General features: G+C 40.2%; 1 protein-coding gene across 16 annotated transcripts in view; it reads right to left on the bottom strand.

Moving 5' to 3' along the window:
* Nucleotides 1–22269, bottom strand: part of wnk1b (WNK lysine deficient protein kinase 1b) — a 92144-nt gene that overhangs the window by 49713 nt on the left and 20162 nt on the right. For all 16 annotated transcript variants that reach the window (XM_051392186.1, XM_051392173.1, XM_051392176.1 and 13 more), the window contains exon 3: nucleotides 88–260. In XM_051392186.1, coding sequence (XP_051248146.1) covers nucleotides 88–260 — 173 coding nt within the window. The remainder of the gene's footprint in view (nucleotides 1–87; nucleotides 261–22269) is intronic.

The following is a 22269-nucleotide window of genomic DNA, read 5'->3' as shown; positions in this document are numbered from 1 at the left end:
CCGTTAGCTTCCTCTGATTCTCTGACAAAGTTTTTTCCCCAGGTTACTAAATTCTTGGAAAATATTTTTTCTGTCTAAAGTACTCACGTTTTAAGCGTTCCAGATGTCATGAGCTCAGTGACCAGAACAATACATTTCTTTCCTTTGCATGGTCCCTCCCAGGAGTCATAGAAGCGGACAATGTTAGGATGCTGGAGACCCTTCAACATGCCGGCCTCCTCTTTGAAGCGCTGACGTTCTGACTTGGACAGCTTGCGATCCTACACACAGGACAGAAAAGGAAAATTACTCATACATACATAAAAACATTGTTCATCTTAAATCTAGAGGGAAGAAGCATTTAGCCAAACAAAAAACACTCTATTAATAGTACAACACTATTATGGTGAGTGTGATTACAATTAAATTAAGCAGGAAGAGGGTTTAAGGGGTGGAGAGGAACGCTAATTAACAGAAGAACAAAAACAAGTTAGGTAGAGGAGAAGCGAGAGGAGCTGATAAACGATTAATGCTTTCAAAACATACAACTACAGTATGATTTGACAACTTGATACAACACATGTTTTATCCCACATCTAACACTGATGCATAAACAAATGCAATGATGAAATACGAAACAAGGTACTATCAGAAAATGGTGCCATATTACATTAAAATAGAGCACTAGAGAAGGATGTGGATAAAACAGTAGACTGTCGTTTCATCTTGTCTCACAGGAGCCACAAACATCCATTACAGTGAGTCTCAGGCTTTGTTTTGATCTTTTTAAGCACCAGCTTAATTTCTCAGACAAACTGGTTTGTAAAAGTTATTCATAGTAAACTGATGTGACTTTACACAAGAGGCAAAATTAGTTTGCGTGTGTTAAATTTATTTCCCATATTTTTCCCTTTACTGTGATTTTTGTCACTAAATCCACTGTTAACTCTTTGGAAGGTTGTAGACAGCATGTTTGTCCTTGTCTGAAATCAGTCTTTATTAACTATATACTGTATATATACACTTTGGATTACTCTGTAGATAAAAACAGCTCATAGTAAGGTAACTAAAACACCACGAGGCTTATGGTCAGGTGATTTTACACTAATAAAAACATACTTGAGAATATTATATTCAATTTCTGCCAATATATTCTCCTAAATGTTACACACTAGACCTTTAACTTGTCGCTGATTCATTTTATGTCGATCAGCTGGTTAATTAATTGACTAATCGTTTCAGCTCTGTTATAGAGGGAAAGCGAGAAGGATGCACTGGTTTTGGATACAGGTCTGGTGTCACCACTGGCTGCTTCTTTTCACTTCCACATGACAGTGTAACATGCTATCACCTCAGATCTCCCTGCCAAATAAAGACATGATCCCTCACTGGCTTCCCATCTATAAACAACTCCTAACTCTTTCCTGAAACACACATCCTCAGGTACAAGCTCGTTCTTCTTGTGTCCTTTATATTTTTGTTGTTGAATGTGAATCAGTCTTTATTATCAGTGGTCGAAGCCACCCACTGAGAGCTTGACCAGGACACGCTAAAGTTAGGGTCTACATTCTTCCATCCTGTGGTAGGCTAGCTTCTTAGAAAAGTCCTATACGCATACATGCAAACAGTTTAATGGGCATTCCAGCTCTACCACTGATACTTCAATAAAAACAGATGCAAAGGGCAGCATGGGCGGGTCAGATCTTGTAAAGAAAGTGTGAGCGTGTGCGTGTGTGTAGTCATGCATTCAACTGTGTCTAGCATGTCAGGAGAATCCATTATTATTTCACTGTAGGTATTACCTTTTAATTAGCTCTGTTGCTGAAGTTTTAGTAAGAGAGTGTGTATGTGCTTTTTTTGGTAAGTGTGAATGTGTGTGCACGTTGATGTTTCCAGTTTCTTCACCAGCTCTGTGTCTAACCATAGCTGACACATTCAGCACATCACTACCCCAAAAATAAACAAAATCACAGCTGCCTGACATAAATAAGGTGACAAAACCTCAATACTTAGAAGATTCAAGCCCAATAATGGTTGCAACTTCCTTCGTGACTCTAAATGGTTATGTTGCTCATATCGTCACAGGATAACCTGCCATTACAAGTAGGTTGCACCAGATATGAAAAAAAAAGAGAGAGAGAGATTAAAACAAATATGAAAGAGACGTTCAATTAACCTGGGTCAAACAGAAATGTGTGCTTTGAGAGGAATTCATGACACACATGCAGAACATTTCATAATGTCTGTGACCCTTTTAGAGGATGAAATTACAGGCAAGTGAACAGACGGATCAGTCTGCAGACAAACACAAAGAGCAGCAGGACTGACACAAAGGCTATGTGTGTGTTTGTTTAAGTATCAGTGACCGAATAACTAAAATACAGAGCGAGACCACAGCAAGGAGCAACAAGACATGTCAGAGCTTGATGAATTTAAGATGTATTTAAGGAAGCAACAGTATTTTTAAGGTGATGCAAGATCAGACGTTGGAGGTTAGACACCTACTCCTAGCAACATTATCAGGATTATCACCATGGCAACCAGTTTTAAAAAAAGGTCCAATGAGGGGCAGCCTGCTTCCAATTCAACTGTTCGGTTATTTCATTCACTAAATCAAACATATTTAAACATCTTACAGATACACCGATAATATGTTGTGAATCTGCATCTTGGTGTTTTATTTGAGTACTTTATTTGAATATGAAATAAATGTAAAAAAAAAACAAAAACAAAGCATCCAGTGTGTAGGTGCAAACCCTCTGAGATGAAGCACGGGCTCAGCATCAATCATTCATACTGTTTAAAGATACAGCAGCGACCAAATCCCAAAAATCAGGGAGGTACTATTGAGTGCAATAACATCAGAAAGATATCTAAATAATCCTATAACATTTCTTCTTTGATAATCCATTCCAACCAATCAACAAATCAGCACTGAAGATTCTGCCAGGTCACAGTGTGTAAGTCTTTAGAAATGTCGTAAAGCTATTAGAAAACCTTGTGAGCTGCTTCAGAGATTAGGACAATCTCTGAGGTGATGATCTCATATTGTCATATTGTATAACCTGGGGCCTCATCTATATCATATGACTTACACACGCGCACACACACACACGTACAGAAATAAAGTCTGAAAGCTTCAGTGTGTTTCTAAGTGCATCAATGTGTGTAGAATCTGTGTGTGTGTGTGTGTGTGTGTGTGTGTGTGTGTTAGGGCCTATAACAGCTTATCCCTTCATCCTGCAGCAACCATTGCACTGATGATGTCCCATTAGCACACAGAAACATCCATGTATGTGCCTATCAACCCTCACTCCCATTGTCTCACTTGCGCCACTCTTTTTCACATTTTATGATCACGTGACCCGGTGGTCACATGACAATAGCCGCAGGTCACCTGACTGACTGGAAGCCAACATTCCATTTCCCAGCAGCACTTAGAAAAGACCCTGACCACCCATATCACTGTTAGACACCTCCCTCAGGGCACTAGAAGATTACTTCTTCCTCTATCGCTCTCTGTATTTCTCTCTCTCTCTCTCTCTCTCTCTCTCTCACAGAGTGTGTGTGTGTGTGTGTGTGTGTGAGTGAGAGTGTGTGTGTGTCTCCACAGATGTGAGCACAGAAAGCAGACAGCAAGTCTAAAGGAGCTTGCTAATACATTATTAATGTTTCCTTCTTCATTCTAGTGCATACATGGGTACATAACTCTCACACATACAGCAGAGGCTTTGTAAGAGACATTAAACGCATGTTTAAAAGAAATGTATATTAAAAAAACTGTTGTTAGGACGTGGGTATTTAAGGATTTAATTTGATCCATGGTGCATACGTCCTCCTGTTGAGAGTGGTTGTTTTCTTTCTTTTTTTCTTTCTAACCCTTCTTTTCTGCTCTGAGCTTCAAAACATCATGAGACTTGAGTTTGTCAGACTCAAAAATACCCTCTCACTCTCCATCCTCACTCTCTCTCACTCTCCATCCTCGCTCTCTCTCACTCTCTCGGTCTCATACACACAGCCTCACGCAAACACACACCTAAGCTAGACAAGCCTATACACTCAAATCTGCAGCCTCTTATCTGACACACACACACACACACACACACTCGCACTTCTTTTCGACATGAGGACTTCTCACTCTCTAAGCCCAGCTTCGCTTTCTTGCTATCTTCCTTTCGCCTATCTGAGGACTTGAAAGAAGCCACCTATACATCCCTGTGCAAGTGACAGTTCTAAGCCCGTCTGCCCTATTTCTGTTCTGTAACAGCCAACACACACACACACACACACACACACACACACACACACACACACACACACACACACACACACACACACACACACACACACACACACACACACACACACACACACACACACACACATCTAGGCAGCCAGACAGGCAGGCAGAAACAGGATCAGCAGTGTTAAAGCATTATGCAGCTTCCTGCAGAGAGGCTGAAAGCTGATACCCTCTGATCAACTCGTCTAGTCTGGACATCCCACTGTGCTTTAACACTCAGTGATCATCTGCTCTGGTCTACTCTGGTCTGTTGCACCCCAGCGAGTGCAGCACTCACAGCACCAGATGGATGGAGGTTGCAACAGAAGACAACACGGCAAGTGCCAGAAAATTTAGACAATAAGCAGTCAGACATGGTAAACTTGAGTATAATACAACAAATGATAATGCTATAAGGTAACTTTAAAGTTTCTGGGTACCAAACTCACAGGATGTTATCCAAAGTGCCTAATGTCTCCTGGGGACAGTGGAAGCCTAAATATAGCATAAATAGTTGCATATGAATGTCTCTGCATAGAGATGTCTGTTTCTCAGGCTTTGCATTATATAAGAGCAATTTTACTGTTTAATGTTTACATAAGGGAAGCAAACCCATAAGGGACAGAACGGAAAGAAACTGTTCTGACATCCTCAATGGTCTGAAACCTTTACTATTTCACAGCCAAATAGTTTCCGATCTAACCAGTTTATTATGGTTGAATATCAGTATTTGAGATCTCGGTATTTCCCTGGAATTCTTACCAAAATCTGATTCCATTTCCCTGGAAAAACACCTGCAGGATCCTAGGAATTTTATCATTCATGTTCTTGTGTGCGTTCAGAATCTGAAGAATATCCAATTCACTGAAACAAAGATGCCTTTTCCAAAGCGTATCTATCATAGACACCGTCCCACCATAAATTCAGGTCATTACAGTAACATAACTGGATACATTTTTCACTTATCCTAATTAGTTTACAGTTAAGCTGTATAGCAAAATATTTTTTTAAATGAAATGAACAAATTGGAGTGGAAAAACTTAAACTTATGCAAATGGTTCAAGATGTGACTTAATCAGATACACCCACCTCAATCTCAAACCAGAGCAGTAGGGCTGATTGCAGAGCAGCATCCAGCAGATGACGTGCAGAAGATAAGATCCCAAACGCTACAACAATGAGCAATACTGCATGTGCTCAAACCACCAAAGAATCTCGCCGAAATGGCTGCATGCAATGGATTTGCAACGGTATCTAACGATCTCTATACCAATGACCGTTTTATGTAGATTTTATGTGCAACAACCCATGTGACAACATTTTTAAAAGCCAAGTTATGAAAAGTGAATAGCAAAGTAAACCAATTCTTAGAGTCTGTTCATGAAATGATTTTAGTGCTGAGAGCATTTAGAGATGATTTGGTTTAAAAAGATGATGAAAACAAGACAGACTGTGTCCAAGGTCTGCAGCTGCACCCTAAAACAAACTTTGTATAAGAAGAATAAAATGGAGAATAAGGGAGGACGATAATAAGATAATTATATTTCTTCCTAAAACCAAGCATGACGAAATAGTTTTGCCCTAAATTATTATTCCAACACGTTGAAAAACAACTGGCAGCATCCTTTTTTTGTCATAACTATGAGACCCTTTTTGGAACCCGAACTGAACTATAAACTTTTCAACCCAGTTTTTCCAGAATGTGTTCTTGACCCACTTTGACACCTTTGAATCTTGACCCAAATTTCTAAGAATGTTGGTCTGTAACTCTGTAAAAAACCTGCAAATCTTTATTACATTAAGCCTCTCGGTTGAGTGAATGAGCTGATTTGTTTCTATATACAATAAAGACCTACAGTAGAGCGGCGGTGGACAGGGGCTCATGGTGTGCGGAAATATACCCCCAAGTGCATGAAAAAAAAGGCCCGGTGTGTTCCATTAGTATGTAGCCAAAGCGTCTCTCAGACCCCCCACACTTTGGAAACACTCTCCTGCAAAGAACCACAAACCCCCTGCAGCACACATACACATCTCATAAACATGTGTACAAAAAGACACACGTTTCACTTGAACACACAAACCAAAACCTCTCCAAGACCTTTACCACAGCTTGTTACGGTTAGCCAATATATGAGAGAGAGAGAGAAAAAGAGAGAGAGAGAGAGAGCATCTGCTATGAATAAGAATGATTGAAAAGAGGATGAATAAGTTCCCGTAAAAGTCAGAGGGGGAGAGAAAGTGATGGAGACTGATCTCATCATTTAGACAGACATTTCAGCATGGAAAAAAAAAAAAATTGAAGGAAACACACAGATTTGAGTTCACTTGTTCACACCCTGCTCCTATATTCCTCGTGTGTTTGCTTTATCGTTCTTGTTTCTCTTTCCGACTGCCTCGCTCACTCTTTGTTTCTCCGTCACCCCACCACTCCCCTCCCTTCTTTCCTCCTATTTCAGTGGTTTTTGGTTTCCCATCAATCACCAGTCTACATATTGCAATAACCAGGCCCATGTGTCTGTGTGTACATGTGTGTGTATTGTAATCTGACCTAGTTGCGGCTAAAAAAATCAGTTGTTTCTGCAGAAAATGTGGCGAGATACATACACTATGGTTTTCCTTATGTTTGTCTTTGGAAGATACTGTACTGGAGATATATTATTTAGATTAATAATTTATAATTATTTTCCTTTTGTGTGGCTTTATAGGCAGTGACAGAGCAACTATGTGTACAGATTTCACAAAGAACTACCTGTGGTCAGCTATCAATCTTCTGTAGGAAGGACATATTGATCGTTTATTTTCCTCTTTGTCTGATTCGTAACGGGCACTACAGAAGAACCCATTCATCAGGTTGGATTCAATAACAACCCCAATGTGTGTGTGTGTGTGTGTGTGTGTGTGTGTGTGTGTGTGTGTGTGTGTGTGTGTGTGTGTTCACATGTTGTGTCCTCATGTGTGTTAACAATAGGTGCCATCTCAGCCTGCCACTCACTGTGCACCCTATTGTCTCATCTCTCTGTGCCTGGCTGTGCAACACACACGCACACGCACACGCACACACACACACACACACACACACACACACACACACACACACACACACACACACACACACACACACACACACACACACACACACACACCATGTGCCAGGGCAGTCATTACCCTCTGCTCTGCTGGACACGCCTCATCTCCCCTCCTCTTCCCTGTCTCCTCACTGCTCCTCTCCCATCTTCCTGTTTCATTCCCTCCTTTCCTTTATCCTTTACTCACTCGCTCTTTCCTATTCACGGGATTCCCCTAGAATACAAGCAGGATGCATTTCCCAAATAAATTGCCTCTCCCTCCCACTTCACACCCTACAATTCAGCCACTTGATCCAGTCGTCCTGATCCAAGGATAATGAGAGGAAATCTGAGGATAATGATTGGAACTTGTGGCGTAAAGTTCTTCCACTCTAAAGTGTTAATCCTTAACAGAACGGCACATCATGCACAAAGAATCTTATTATACCAGGAATTATCCCAAATTTGGAGTAAAAATAATGATGTGCCAGGCTTCCAAAATTCACAGAGACAGCTGGAGGGCAAAATGGGCTTTAAAATAATACATTTTTACATTTAAATTCCCTTAAAAACAGGCAGCAGGTAGGATTCAGTGGTTAAAACAAGTCCGTACCTGTAACCTTCAACTTACAGCACACTGTCTCTCATTCTGAGGCCCATATAAACAACCTAATGCCTAAATCAGCTGAGCGAACCTGTTCCAATATGCAGGACTCTAATAAAGCTCTATTCATTGATTGTGGTTTTGAGTAAAATGATTAGCAACTAACAATGGCCTCTTTTGTTGCTCAAACAAAGAAAGAAAACAAAGAGCCGAAGAGTCAAAAGGTTACCATTGGTCACATTAAAAGGCTTTTTTTAAATTTGCGTCAGCTTTATTATTACATTAGTATTCCAGGAAGATTATCAGGAGTAATCGTATATAGAAGGTTATTGAGTCTGGAATCAAAGTTTAGAGAATTTAATGTGATGTGATGTTTGTGCCTTAACACAAACTGAGGGATGCTTAGTTCAAAGGTAAAGATAAGAAATAACAATAAGTATAACAGTAAGACAGAGTGTGTTAGTACATTTGAGAGAAAAAGAAAAAATTGCTAAAATACAAATATACATATTGATTTCTCACCTAAAAAGGTAGAGAAAACTAGTTAGTAATTTCCTGAAACATTTATTCTGAACGTACAGCAGGCTTGTTATTCCTTTGAAAAACAACACAGTTTTTTTGGGTGTCTTGTTTGATTGATTAGGCAGTAAAATGCTCTTTGAACTATAACGAAGATTAATTTGAAACAAGAGACATTCGAGCGTAATGGCTGTCATATATCAGCAATCCTGTCTGCCTTGAAGGGACCTGAGAGTCTTTGAACTTTTAAGGTTTTGACCCTTTTTGCAGAGGAGGCCATACGGCGCTTATGCAGCTTGTGTGTCGTATGTGTATATCAAGTGTGAATAAAGCAGTAGTGTTTCTACGTGTAAGATTATATTAGAACTTTTTTTTTTTTTTATGCATACATGTTTTTTTCTATGTGTTTTAATGGAGTACATTTGCGTGCAAAAGGTTGCAGTCTTAATATATCGTACATCCATCCGCCTCTCTGTTAACACTTCATAAACAGATCACAGACAATCTTTTTCACTACTACTACTTCTACATCAGAAAAAACTGCACTACTAAGCAAGTCTGTATGGCTTTTAAAGCAAAAAGAAACCCTCATATTGTAAGAAAAACCCCTACTAAAGCTTACCAAAATACCAACAGATGCTACCAAGTTCCAAGAATCATTATATATCCACATCTGCATTTTTCTATGTGGAGTGTGTTTCTGTGTACATATGTGCACGTCTCCCTGGAATCCGTAGGGTGTAAATGACGTCTTATAGCGAGGTCCTGACACTGTTACAGTAAATGATGATCTAACAGAGGAATAGGCTCGAGAGCACGAGGGCTGTCCCAGATAAAACTATTACATAATCTGGGAGGACTATCCCTTTACACTCCATTAAATCTAGGCCTTCCACTTTTAACACCCTGGCTGAACTTTAGCACTTCTCAGGTTTCACTTTAAAGAGCATCAAGAGCCATCGGCATCCAATCACATAGCATCGCTGTATTTCTAGTATATTGCTGCAAACAATATGGATGCCCCACTGAAGTCATCAGGTAGTTTTAGCTAGAGGTTAAGTGTGGTGAAAAAGGCTTCCTGAGTTAGTTTTTAATGATGCTGTTACGTCCACTCACTTTCGGTTTTTGTTTAGAAAGTGAGAAAGTAGAGTAGTAAAAGGGTGCACAATTTTTGCTCTGATCAGAAAATAATCTGTGAATTAACTCCATGCAGTATATACTTGCAGCGTTGGAATGACAATAGCAGGATGTTAACAAAACTACTAAGCCATAACCAGCATATACGGAGAAATATGTTTTATTAAAAACACAAATTCTGCTCTGTGGAACAATGTTCTGATGAGTGGATGAGTGAGGATTAAGTAACTTGTACGTGAGCACGACACACCTTTATTTTCATAGCTGACCATGGAGACTGAGTCGGTACAGTATGTGTCTGCTACGACAAGGCCTGGGGAAAGCCTAGATATTTCCTTTTGGTTACGTTTTTAGTCATTTTTTTTGTAACAGCAACACGTTTTATTTTTCTTTTACATTAAACTTTTTTTCCGGCCACAGAGAGAAGAGTAAAGGCAAGCAATAAAGCTGTGTTGAATATTTAAAGCATTCAACATTTACGCTCTGTCAGCCTAAAAAAAAAAAAACTTTTGAGAGCAACCAAGTCTGTTTATACTGTATGTATACAGTGTTGCTTTGGCACAAACGCACACTGACTCTAAGAATATTTCACGTCAATGATATGTGCTCGTACTGCGGTTTCGTCTCTAACTCCCCCACAAGGCCCCGGGGTTGTCAACAGATTAAACAAAAACCCTGAAGGGATATACTCCCCAAACACACACATACACAAACTGTACAAACCCACGTGCATGTGTGCAAAAAAACCAAACACACAACAAGTCCCATATATACAATAAACATAAAAGGGGGATTAGCTCATGTCAAGAGATGAGAGGGAACGAGAAATGAGTGGAAATGAGGTGAATTTGAAAGAGGGAGAAAAATAAAAAGATTACAGAAAAATCAGACTTCTAAGTCAACAACGCCCTCTCCCATATCTCTATGCCCCCTTCAGTGCCCCATCTATGTCTCTCTGCCCTTTTCCTCCCCTCGCAGTGGCCTATATTTCCTCTGCAGCCGGTTAGTTGAGACGAAGGAGAGGAACTGATTTAGGCCCCAGCTCTGACAGGGTAACCAGAGAAGTTAAACAGATACAGGCTACCGAGCCATGCGCTAGAAACTGAAGTAATCTGTGACAGACAACTGGACGGGCAGTAGCCAAATGTACATGGTGTGTGTGTGTGTGTGTGTGTGTGTGTGTGTGTGTGTGTGTGTGTGTGTGTAACTGTGTGTACTCGTGTGTGTTTCTGTCTGATGAGTGACTGGTTTTGTTACGTGCAGGTTTTTGGGTTAATTTGTTCCAGATGAGCATCCATTACTGCCAAAGAAAGCGCACACTGTTACAAGACATCAGCCTAGTTTTTCTCGTACTTTTGCTCCATCTTGCTATCTCAGACACTTTGAGGCGGACGTATTTAAACTCTCAAAGATTGTCAAAAAAATATACATAACATTATAAATGGTGGCAACAAAAACACACAGAAAAACACATGACAGAGTATATTTTTACTTTCCTTTGCTTATAAATAAATGTAATAATTATGTAGTTTATACAGATGCAGACACATGACCGACAAAGTAGGGGGGGTGGAAAGCAAAGAGGACGGGTGAGAGCAGAAGTAAGGGAGGGAAGTGAGGTTGCAGGAAGAGGAAATGGGCATATTTGTCCTCTGAAGTCTTTCCTGTTGGGATGACACACACAATGCAGAAATGTTCCATACAGTGCCTGATCTCTCCCCCCATGGACACACCTACAAAGTAACAGTCTGCATATTTGAACAGTGACATTTAACAGAAAAATTCAAGGAAAGTAGACAAGAACGCACAGTACGACAGTAGAGTATGGTTTTGATAACAATAGCGGTTTCCTTGACAGCTTAAGCCCAATCGACCGTGCAAACTATAGCAGATTCAGACGGAGACAAAGGAGAGGAGAAAAGACGAGGGAGGCAGAAATGGAGGTCGGATTATATGACACAATGATGCAATAACTGTGAGAACATCATGCGCGCACACAGATACACACACACACGGTGTAGGGTTACTGCAGAGGTGCCTGCCTGTCTCAGTAATGCCTCTCTGAGAGACACAGATGTCAATGTCACAAGGACTGAGTCAGTCTAACACTTACATCAACTAGAAACACTCACTGTCTTTGTCAGGGAGAAACACAGCTTCACAAGCATGTTGGGCAGGACAGGATGCTGCTGGATGAAAACCCAGTTATCCCAGTATAGATTTTGTTTTGTGGAGTGGGAATGTTATTATAGATCTTGCCAGAACTTCTATATGAATAGATAAGTAAAGGGGGGGAGAAGTGGCAGCAGGAAAAGAGGATGAAAGTGAGAGAAATGGGTAAGTAAAAAGAGGGGATGAGGGAGGAGGACAGATGGGAGCAGAGCAGAAGAAGAGATGAGGAGAGGAAGATGAGAGGAAAGTAGCAGGGGCGACAGATGTTAATAGCTGATCAAGAGAAAGTGAAAAAGAGCACACGTAAGGGGAAGGAAGAGCTGAAAGAATGATGTAGGAGATTTTGGAAGATTTGAGGAGCGCTGGGCTGCGAGGGGGGAGAGATGAGAGGAGGTGGGAGGGAAGACAGCTCAGATAATGAGCTGTCAATTGAGACAAAAGCAGAATTGTATAACTTCATAATGAGTCTCATTCTCAGGAAATATAAAGTGTAATGATGACAACGAGGCCTCGCTAATGAGACTACTACAACCGATTCACACACAATGAAACAACCGTTTTCCAGAGCAAACTATTATACCAAGATAACCGCGAGGCCTGATTAAAACTTTTAACAAAGACACTTTTATAAAGGAGGAAGTTAAAAGGTTTATTCAGAAAGTGTCTGTCGTTCTTACCTCTGTTCATACTAAGCCTGGCTAACATTGTTTAAAATAATAAGGCACGAAATTAACTTCTTTTTTTGAGCTGAAAAGATTTGTTCTTATTATATAGAGGCTTTCACCGCACCCAATACTCAAATAATCCATTTTTGTTTTTAAAATATAGTTCTGGAAGTTTGAGCGTTCACTGAGCATAACAGAAAATTGTAACTTGTTCTCTAGCATGTTGCTCTGAGATCACGAATGACATTTCACATTTCATAGCAGGACTCCAGGCTTTAAAAGTTACCTTAACACAAGCATTTATAGCTCCCACAAGACTTCAACCCGTGACCCATTTTGGGTACCGACCCAAAGCTTATGAAACAAGCGAGTTTGCTATTCCAGCTGCCCCTGCTTTAGTGTAATAGTTGGCAGACTTTCTTATGGGGAGAGGGGCTGGATAATTACAATAATGTACAGCTCTGTCGCCTCTGAAAGGAAACCCCATAATTAATCACACAGTACACCTGGCTACAATTAGCTTTACAAAGACCTGTACAATAGCTGAGCTCCTATCTGCTGTCATGGTGCGCACGCACAAACACAGGGATCCAAGTCCGCAAAAAAAAAAAAAACCACACACACAAGCACAGTGTATGAACTCACAAAGTGCACACACACACAGACACACACACAATCCATAACAAAAACTTTCATTGTGCCTATAACCTATTTTACACCTGAATAAGTATCTGTGTGTGTCAGGGCAGGTACAGGATTTTTCTTTTCTTGGGAACACTGACAACAATGAGCGATGACAATATGACTTCTAAGCCTGGGTTAACACAATCACTGCTTAAAATATCCATACAATAAAATGACATAAGGGTCGGGGCCAAGGAAGAAAAAGATATTGAGTAAAACTTTCTTTTCTTTTCCTTTTCCTGTGTCAGATTCTTCAAAGTACAGCAGCGACTGCCTGAAGGTAAAACAAGTTGGACTATGAATGCTGCTGGTTTGAATTTCCAGTAGATGAGGCGAGTAAGTGATTGGCGGGATACCAAATCTTACCTGTTTGAGCAGCTGCTGCAGTGGAGTTTCTCAGTGGCCAACAGCCATATGGGTGTAACAGCCTTTATTAACTCCCATACCAACAGGTAATGTTGTTAAGTAAGGAGGAGCTGTTATTAAGTTACATAACTACATTACAAAATTTAAAACAGATCCCAGTAGAGGTGCAACGAAAGATTATTTTCTTTTTTGTTTAGTCTATGGATTATTTTCTCAATTAATTTAATAATTGTTTGGTCTATAAAATGTCAGGATGTCTATCACAATTTTCCAGACCCCAAAAGCCAAAGATATTTAATTTTCTACAAAGTAAGACAACAAAAAGCAAGAAAATCTCACATCTGACAAACTGAAACCAACTGTTTGACTTTTTTAATTGAAAAAAAATATTATTATAATTAATGGATTATCAAAATAGTACATTAATTAAATTAATCAATTTTTTCTGCTCTAGATCTAAGTGCTAATCATTTGCAGATTTTTCTTGACGTCAGTTGCACAGAGGTGTGTGTGGGTATGTGCACCAAGCATGCAAAAGAAAGGATTATTTCCCTATGACAGAATGACATATAAATAAATAAATAAATAAATCATTAACAAACGACACAGGTCAGTATGGTCCAAACACACACACAAGTATGCACACACTGAAAAGAAAAGCGAAAGGGAGAGGAGGGTACAACCAGAGAAAGAGTAGGGTAATGTCTACAGAGCTGCCTCTACTAGGCTTTCTGGCAAAGCTAAAAACACACAAAAGCACGTGTGCACATACACAAACACACGTTACATCATGCTGCTGGAGGCCTATGAGGGGGTCAGAAAAACAGGGAGGGAAGAAGAAAGTATGTAAGAAAGTTGAAGAATGAGGCAGAGCATGAGGCAAACATGCACTGTGTCGCATAAAGACATATCTCAGGAATACAGTGCGTGTGTTGCTGGTACAGAGATTGAGGAAGTGCTGCTCTAGCAGGATGTTTGCATTGATGACTACATTTGGTTTTTTGATAAGGCAGCTTCATCATAACTGGCTGCATGTTCAAAGAGCTTCTGGGGGCACTGTGCGCTATGACAGCATCCATCAGTAGAACAGGTTCAATAGTCTTCACACACACCTGTCCCTACTGTGCTGTGCCAACACATACAGCAGCGTCAGTGTGTGTGTGTGTGAATGTTGTGGTTGGAAGTCTGCGGTAAATCATTTAATTCTCTGATAAAAACCTGATAAAACACACTCTCTTTTGTCAGTTACTGTGTGAGACACTTTACTAACAGTTGTGAAAATACTGTGTGACATTTGCTGCAGCTCACAAACGGGACTCTCTTTTAACAGCACTGTATCACGGGCACAGGGAATCAAACTTCTAGGTAGGCCTGCCTTTGCTGTCTGAACCACCACCTTCTTACAACATCACTGCCGTGGTTCACCCGCTGAGCAGCGAACGCAAAACCTGACCTAGTAGCACGTCCTTTCCATTTCCAGCTACACTCTCCCAAGGAACAGCAAATCCTTCAGATTTTGTGATATAAAACATGAAGTCTCTTTTTATGATATTTTTGCACTTTTTGTCATGACCGCTGAGGGAATCAAACCCCTAAACCTGAAAGATTTGTGCAATACATCAACTTCCCGATAAGGAAATCAACATCACTCACATGTTTTCATGTGTCAGTATTGCGATTTATTTGGTGCACAATTGATAGATGTACAATCAAAGGTGTGTTACTAAGCTTCATAAATCTTTCACAATGTCCAAGTGCATCATAGCACACTGACAGCTGCTACTTGGATTCAGTACAGTGCACTGTTATTATCTTGATTAATATGAATAAACAACAGTCATAAAAATACCTTTCCACTTTGGGTGTGATGGGCACACGTGTCTGACTGTGTGTTCATCCAATCTGAATTGTTTGTAACTGGTACAGATAGAGAAAGTATCCAGTTAAACAAAGGAGATAGCTGCCAAGAGCTGCCATGGTGGTGATCTCATTATGACAACAAGGGTTAAAGCTACAGGTAAAGTAAATGTAAAATGAAAGTGTGCCATATACAGTTTACAAACAAATATAATACAATACTTATGATCTCTCCAGTATGAAATAGAGAAGATGAAGGAAAAAAATAGGAGAAAAGAAAAGATTATCACACAGAAGTAGAAGTTAAAGTCCCAACAACGACCTTCATTTCAAACCTTTAATGAATGGATGAACCCAGAAGCAGAACCTTAAATTTACCAATACTTTAATGTTCTCTTACTGAAAACCAAACCAACTGCCTCATCAGTTCACCAAAGGGCCAAACCGTGATAAAGAAGAGTGATGAGTGATTTGCATTCACGCACACACACACACACTCTCACACCAGAAACCAGAAATGACTGTGAGATTGCTCGCTCACATCCTGTGAAGTCAGCACAGGACATCAGATATGATTCATGGGTTGGGTGAGTTGTCCCCCCCCTTTTTTTCCTTCTTCTTCTTCTTCTTCTATTTGTCTCTAACTAATCTATCATCATTCAGAAGGTCTCCCCCCGATAGACCCCTTAAGTGACCCAAATGCTGACCTTAAATCCGACCTCAGACCCCTCTACTTCAAGGGAGTCTCAGTCTTTCTCCTTGTGTGTGTGTGTGTATGAGTGCATTGATGTGTGTTTATCAGGCTCTCTGTTTGTGCATCTATCTATTTACATACAGGTAATACAGGTACTAGAGGTAATATAGGTAATATAAGGTGTGTAAACCATTTCGTATTTGCAGTGACTGTGAAAGCCATCTGTAATTGATATATCTGCTATTATGAGCATGTATAAAAGTATGCAGTGCAAATACAGACTTGCTGAAACAATAGTAGGATTAATATGAGAAATATGTGTGGTAAAATCATTTAATTATCCAGTGCTCCTTAAAAATGGGTGCCACGATAATAAATCATAACAGCTCTTAAACAATTCGTCAGTTAACATTAGGTTTATTAATTGTTTGAGTCATTCATACTGAAGACTTGTGAATTACAGCTCTGCCATAACACATTGTTGCTTGATTGCTTGCGATGAGCATTCGCCGTTGACATGTATTGACTAAAACTATAATCAAGACATAAAAACAAGATGATTCAATAATAAAAAATGTTAGCAAATGTTGGATAATAGGTGGTTGTAGTTCAAAATTAATAACCCAATTAGTGCTTTAAATCTACTAAATCTTTTTTATGGAGGAATGAAATGCATTCAACACATATGTTGAAGCTCAAGGATACTCAATGTAAACATAACTTTTGTCTGTTTACAAGAAAACTCCACAGGGTCCCTTTAATTTGTTGCTGTCACAACAGATGATCTCTGGATAGAGTGGCTGCCTCTACAGTCGGTCCAACACGTTAACATTAGCTCTTCCTCTCTCTTCTCTCCTCTTTCTCAGGCTGTTCGGGCCATTCATACAACACATTCAATAACAATTCACATTTTAATTATTTTCATACTTTTTAAATAGCTCACGTTAAGAGCCAACTGTCTCTCACTGATCTCCCACACTTCGGTCACACATTAAAGTTGCCAGGTTTCTACAAAGTATTCAGAGTTACAAATGCACTACTGAGGGGCCACAAAAAGAGATACAGACCCACCTCATGTTGCAGGGGTTGCATACATACATAGAAACACCAACATACAATAATTTTAGGGGGATAAGGCCCAATGCTGGATGTTTTTTTTAGGGCCAACATTTGGGAATTTAACAAATTTGGCAACAACATATTGGCCAATCTTTTACGTACGCACACATGACATACACACTTATTTAAAGAAGTTCCCTTAACTTTTTAATGAATGATGATCAAGACTCTTTATACTTTATACATTTCATAGTCACACTGCAAGTTTTATCAAACAAAAAACATATTCCTGCATAAACTCCTCACACAAATACAAACAACTTTGTGTGGATAAAACTTCACACAACCATCTTCACAGTCACATGGCAGACAGATTCCTCAGGTTTACCACTGAGCCTTCATGTTTCTGCAGCTAATGCTAATGGACCAGATCTCAACACACACAGAGAGAGAGAGAGAGAGAGAGAGAGAGAGAGAGAGAGAGAGAGAGAGAGAGAGAGAGAGAGAGAGAGAGAGAGAGAGAGAGAGAGAGAGAGAGAGAGAGACAGAGACAGAGAGAGACAGAGACAGAGAGAGAGAGACAGAGAGAGAGAGAGAGAGAGACCTTTCGCTTCTGCACGGGTTTTGTGTGACATTCTATTCTGCCACATACCTGTGTTTGTGTTTTCGGTCAATGAGGTAGGAGAAATAAACTTTACTCAGCTGTAAACACAGCTGACAGAAGCCTCTCTATCTCTCTCTCTCTCTCTCTAAATTTAGCTGAGAATGACTTGCTGATTCATGCCTCACACTCACCAGTCTATCTCCCCAGTTTCTTCTATGTTTTACCACCAAGCAGTTGGGAGGTTATGTGGGAGTTAAAAGAGGAGACTGCTTGATGAATGGAGGCTGTGATTGTTCATGGCCTCTATTCACAGAGCACTCACACACACACACTCACACACACACACACACACACACACACACACACACACACACACACACACACACACACACACACAGTTTACCGGGGTGAAAGTAATTTGAATATGATCCAGATTGCTTCATGTGTGAAGAGGAGAAGAGAAGGAGAGGAGTCTAGTGAGGAGACCAGTGAAGGTAAATAAAAAGGCAGAGTTAAAATATGAATCATGCGCTGCTGTTGCTGCTGCTGCTAACACCTCCAGCCCACGAGACTGCTATTTATAGAGAGAGAGAAAGAGAGAGGGAAAGAAAGAGAGCAGAAATGATAGCACAGAGGAAGAGAAGTTGAGAGACAAACGGCATTGCACCGAGAGCAGAAGGCAGGAAGAGGAGTGAAAGATTGAGAAAGAGAACAAGAGACAAAAAAGGAGAGCAAGAGTGGAGAGAAAGAACCCGTTAAAGGGAGAGTAGCAGACAGGAGCGAGAATAAAGAAATGGACGAATGATTGTGCACCAGACTGAGAAAATAGCAGGGTCAAACTGCGGTTGTCTGGAGGATGGATGGAATGACTGACCAAAAATATGGAGAGAGCGGAAGAAGGGAATAGGCTGGGTGACGAGAAAAAAGTCTCAAGGTTTAGGCTGTTCCTGAGAACTGCTCCAATTCCCCTCCTCAGACAGGTGTATGTACCTGTCTCAGGGCTGAGTCAGTGGGAAAAGGCAGGGAGCCAACATAGAACAGAGATAACAAGTTATTTTTGAAATGGAGCTTTCATCAGTCAAGATTCAACCTGTCTGATAACATAATAACATGGAAATGAGGCGAAAAGTAGTGAAAACTGACCAAAGACCAAGTGATGTTAGATTTCATAATCTGTCCAACCAACCATAGAGAAAAAAGACCAAAGAAAAGCAGCAAATTTCACATGAATTTGTCTTTTTGCTTGAAAAATTACAAAATTGAACGATTTTGAAGCTAGTTGCTGAACTTTCTTTGGATTGACTGATCAACTAATCATTGCAGCACTACTTTAGAGTTTCATGCAGAAAGGTATACAGAGTTTGTCCAAAAACTAGCAGTGGACCAATGAATCAGCATTCTATTGAGAGAAGCTGATATAAGCTTATATCTGTATATGTACATAGCATGTTGGCTAGCTATGAATAAACACAATGGGATAAGTGATCCACGCATGCGCAACTCAATCAAGAACAACCACCCACTAAAACGTATTCATACCCTCATTCAGGCACAAATGCCTGACTATTGAAGTATCACACACTTCATAGTTCCTAGTGGCAAGCAAGGCCAAGTTGAGGGTTAACAAAGACAGGTGTGTAGGCGTGTGCATATTGTTTATTCATATAATATAAAAGATGGGATCAAAGACGAGCGAGCGACTATCACTCATTTTCTTTTGTTAACGATTCAGAAATATTTGCTGGCAGGACCTGTTTTGGTTGAGGAGAAAAAAATCTCTAAATAACAATGACATATTTATGAGCAAGAAAAAGGAGAAGGCCATAAATAGATTTGTAAAACAAGAGATGGGAGTCTCCATAAAAAAATACACAACCAAACAAAAAAAAAAAGACAACCTCAGACCAGAGATGACTTTGGCAGATAAAAATATCGAATAATCACAGGCACGTTGAGACAGAACTTCTGATGCCAATGTTTGGTTTGGGTGATGGCCAGTCCCATGGCCAACTGTTACGTGCTCATTCTCACTCACTAACAAATACACATTAGGCTATTGCTCAACATTTAGCCAAACCGTGCAGATGGATTTGTAGGTAATGAGAGTGAAAGAGGGGTAACCCTGGTTTGTCATGCAAGTGTCCACGTATGAATTCTTCCACAGTTGCGGTATTGACGGGCTGTTAAGAACATGGCACACCGCGTCTTTAATCGAGCTTCACAAGTCGTTTCTATGCAATTTCTGGCATCTTCCCCTTCTCTCCGGTCTCCATTCCCCTCCGTTGCCCCCTTTTCACCCCTTTGCCCTTTTGTATCTAATTCTTCTCATCCTCCCCCCCTTGCCCGCTTCAAGCTACTGATCAGAAACAGAGCTAATGTTTGGGCTAATTAAGGACATTCTCCAGCACTGCAGTCAGAGCAGATTTGCTGTTTCACCAAAAAGGAAGCCTTCTAAAGAGTTTAGTGTTAAATCCTCCCTAAATTGCGCTTTTACCAGAAATGCCAGGAGTTCTTAGCCTCTTCATGCTCACAAACCCCCCTGAAAACAAAGCCAAGCTTTGTTGCAAGCATAGATACGCAAGAAGGTAATATTAAACACCGGATGATCTTCTTATGCAGTTTAAGTTTATAAAGAGTTTGAAGAAGCAAAGTAGATGAAAATATTCCTCTTGTCAGCAGAAAAAAACATATTTACCACAAAAATATTAAGAAGAGACACAAATAACAGATTAGTTGATTAGTTTAATCAAAATAATCTTGCAACACTCCCGGACTGAGAGCCAAACATATGTGCCTAATATTCCAGAGAAGCCTCTGACAGCAAACATATTTCACAATAGTAACATATTATGAGCTGTAGTGTTTCTCAAGCAGCGGGTATATCTGCAGTATCTATTCCAATGAAGAGTATCATTCACATCCTCACCAGGCCAAAGGAAATATATCCCTTTACCGTTAAATTTTAATTGAGCCAATTATGGCAAATTAACATAACTAAGGGGTTAACTATGGTCACAGCCTCCTGTCAATCAAGCTGTTGGAAGGAAACAGAGCAGGGTAAAAGTATACCAAAGTAGACAGGTAGCAGATATCTGGTGGCTCACCACAGTATCTGAAATATGTTTCTAAACATACAGAAATAGCACAGTGCAAAGTGTGTGTGTCTGAGCACAAGCAGTGACCACAGTGTGCGGAAGTGCTGTAGGCTGTGGTGTTTAGTGCCACCTGCAACTTAGGCTGCAATGGTGCAAGTGTAGGCAACTCCAAACAAACATTTTTCTCACACAAAGATAAGTGCAAAGCATTGAACAGCAAACACAAAGATACTGTGGTGCACCCTCTTTTAAGGAATTACATATTTATAGAATTCAGGGTATTGAAAAACAAGCAGTTCTTGGTCAGCATTCAGAGATACATCAACACCCTAACCTGTTCTTCTGCAAACTAAGCCACATGGCTATGCATGCATGCATGCATGCATGGCCACCCACACATCAAATACACAAACAGTACACACACACAAAGACTTTGAGGCTCAGTGAGGCATGTCCAATATGAAGTAGAGGCATAATGGCACCTCTCTTCAGTTTATGGGGTTGTAAGAGTAATCCTTGTACTTCACATGGCCTGTTTTTTCTTAATTCCTTGAACTAAACTGTCTAATTGCAACATGCACATTAAACCTAGCGTTTCAAATACTTCCTCTCTGAGCAGAAACTAAACTGCAGCACTACCGTGGATGGCTGTGTGAGTTGCTCTGTGCTCTTGTGCAAAAGCCCCAGGGCTGTGGAGCATCTGGATATTGAATATACAATGGAGCAGACAATGTCTAAAGTACACAGGTTGAATGGGACTACCATCAGACCACAGGGGATCCACAGTCCATTACCTTCTAAAGCTCCCCATTAGCTTTCTGTCTCACTCTCCCTGTCTGCGTCACCCTCACTTACTCTGCCCTCTGTCTGTCTCTCTCTGTCTCTCTCTCACACTGTCTGTATCTCTTTTTTTTATCTCCCTCTCTGTCTGTCTGTCTGCATTTATCTCTGTGAATATCACTCTCTTTTTCTGGGTTGTTTTTCATCAGTCCTTTCTGTCTCTCTGAATTGTCTGACTCTCTCTTCTTGTCTCTTGTCATCATCTCTTACTTGTGCGTAGCTTTTGCTCGTGACTTATCTCTCTGGCTATTTTATTGTCTCGGTTTCTCTCTGTACTGTTTTCATTGAGCTTTTGCTACAGTCGCTGCCTGATATTTCTCTCCCCGTTTCTATATTTGTCTCTCCACCTTTGTTACTGCCCCATCAATGGCTTTTTTTGTCTCATTTTTGGGCTTCTCGGGCTGCATAATCTCTTCCACCGACACCACTCCATAACTGCTAATGGAGGTCAACTGTTTACAGATCCACTTTTGCACTGAATAAAGAACATGTGCAAACACAGCTGAGACAAAAAGCGGAGAAAAAAAACACAAACAAAATGTGCATGTAATAGTGCTGAAATGTATCAAAAGAACTTGTTGGTTCCAGATACTCAAATTAAAGTTTTTACTGCATTCCTCTGTTTTATATAATTATATATTAAATAT

This window comes from Dicentrarchus labrax, unplaced genomic scaffold (assembly GCF_905237075.1).
Source record: "Dicentrarchus labrax unplaced genomic scaffold, dlabrax2021, whole genome shotgun sequence".
Lineage (NCBI taxonomy): Eukaryota > Metazoa > Chordata > Actinopteri > Moronidae > Dicentrarchus > Dicentrarchus labrax.
The sequence above is the reverse complement of the archived record's forward strand: the minus strand, read 5'-3'. Positions and strand labels throughout refer to the sequence as shown.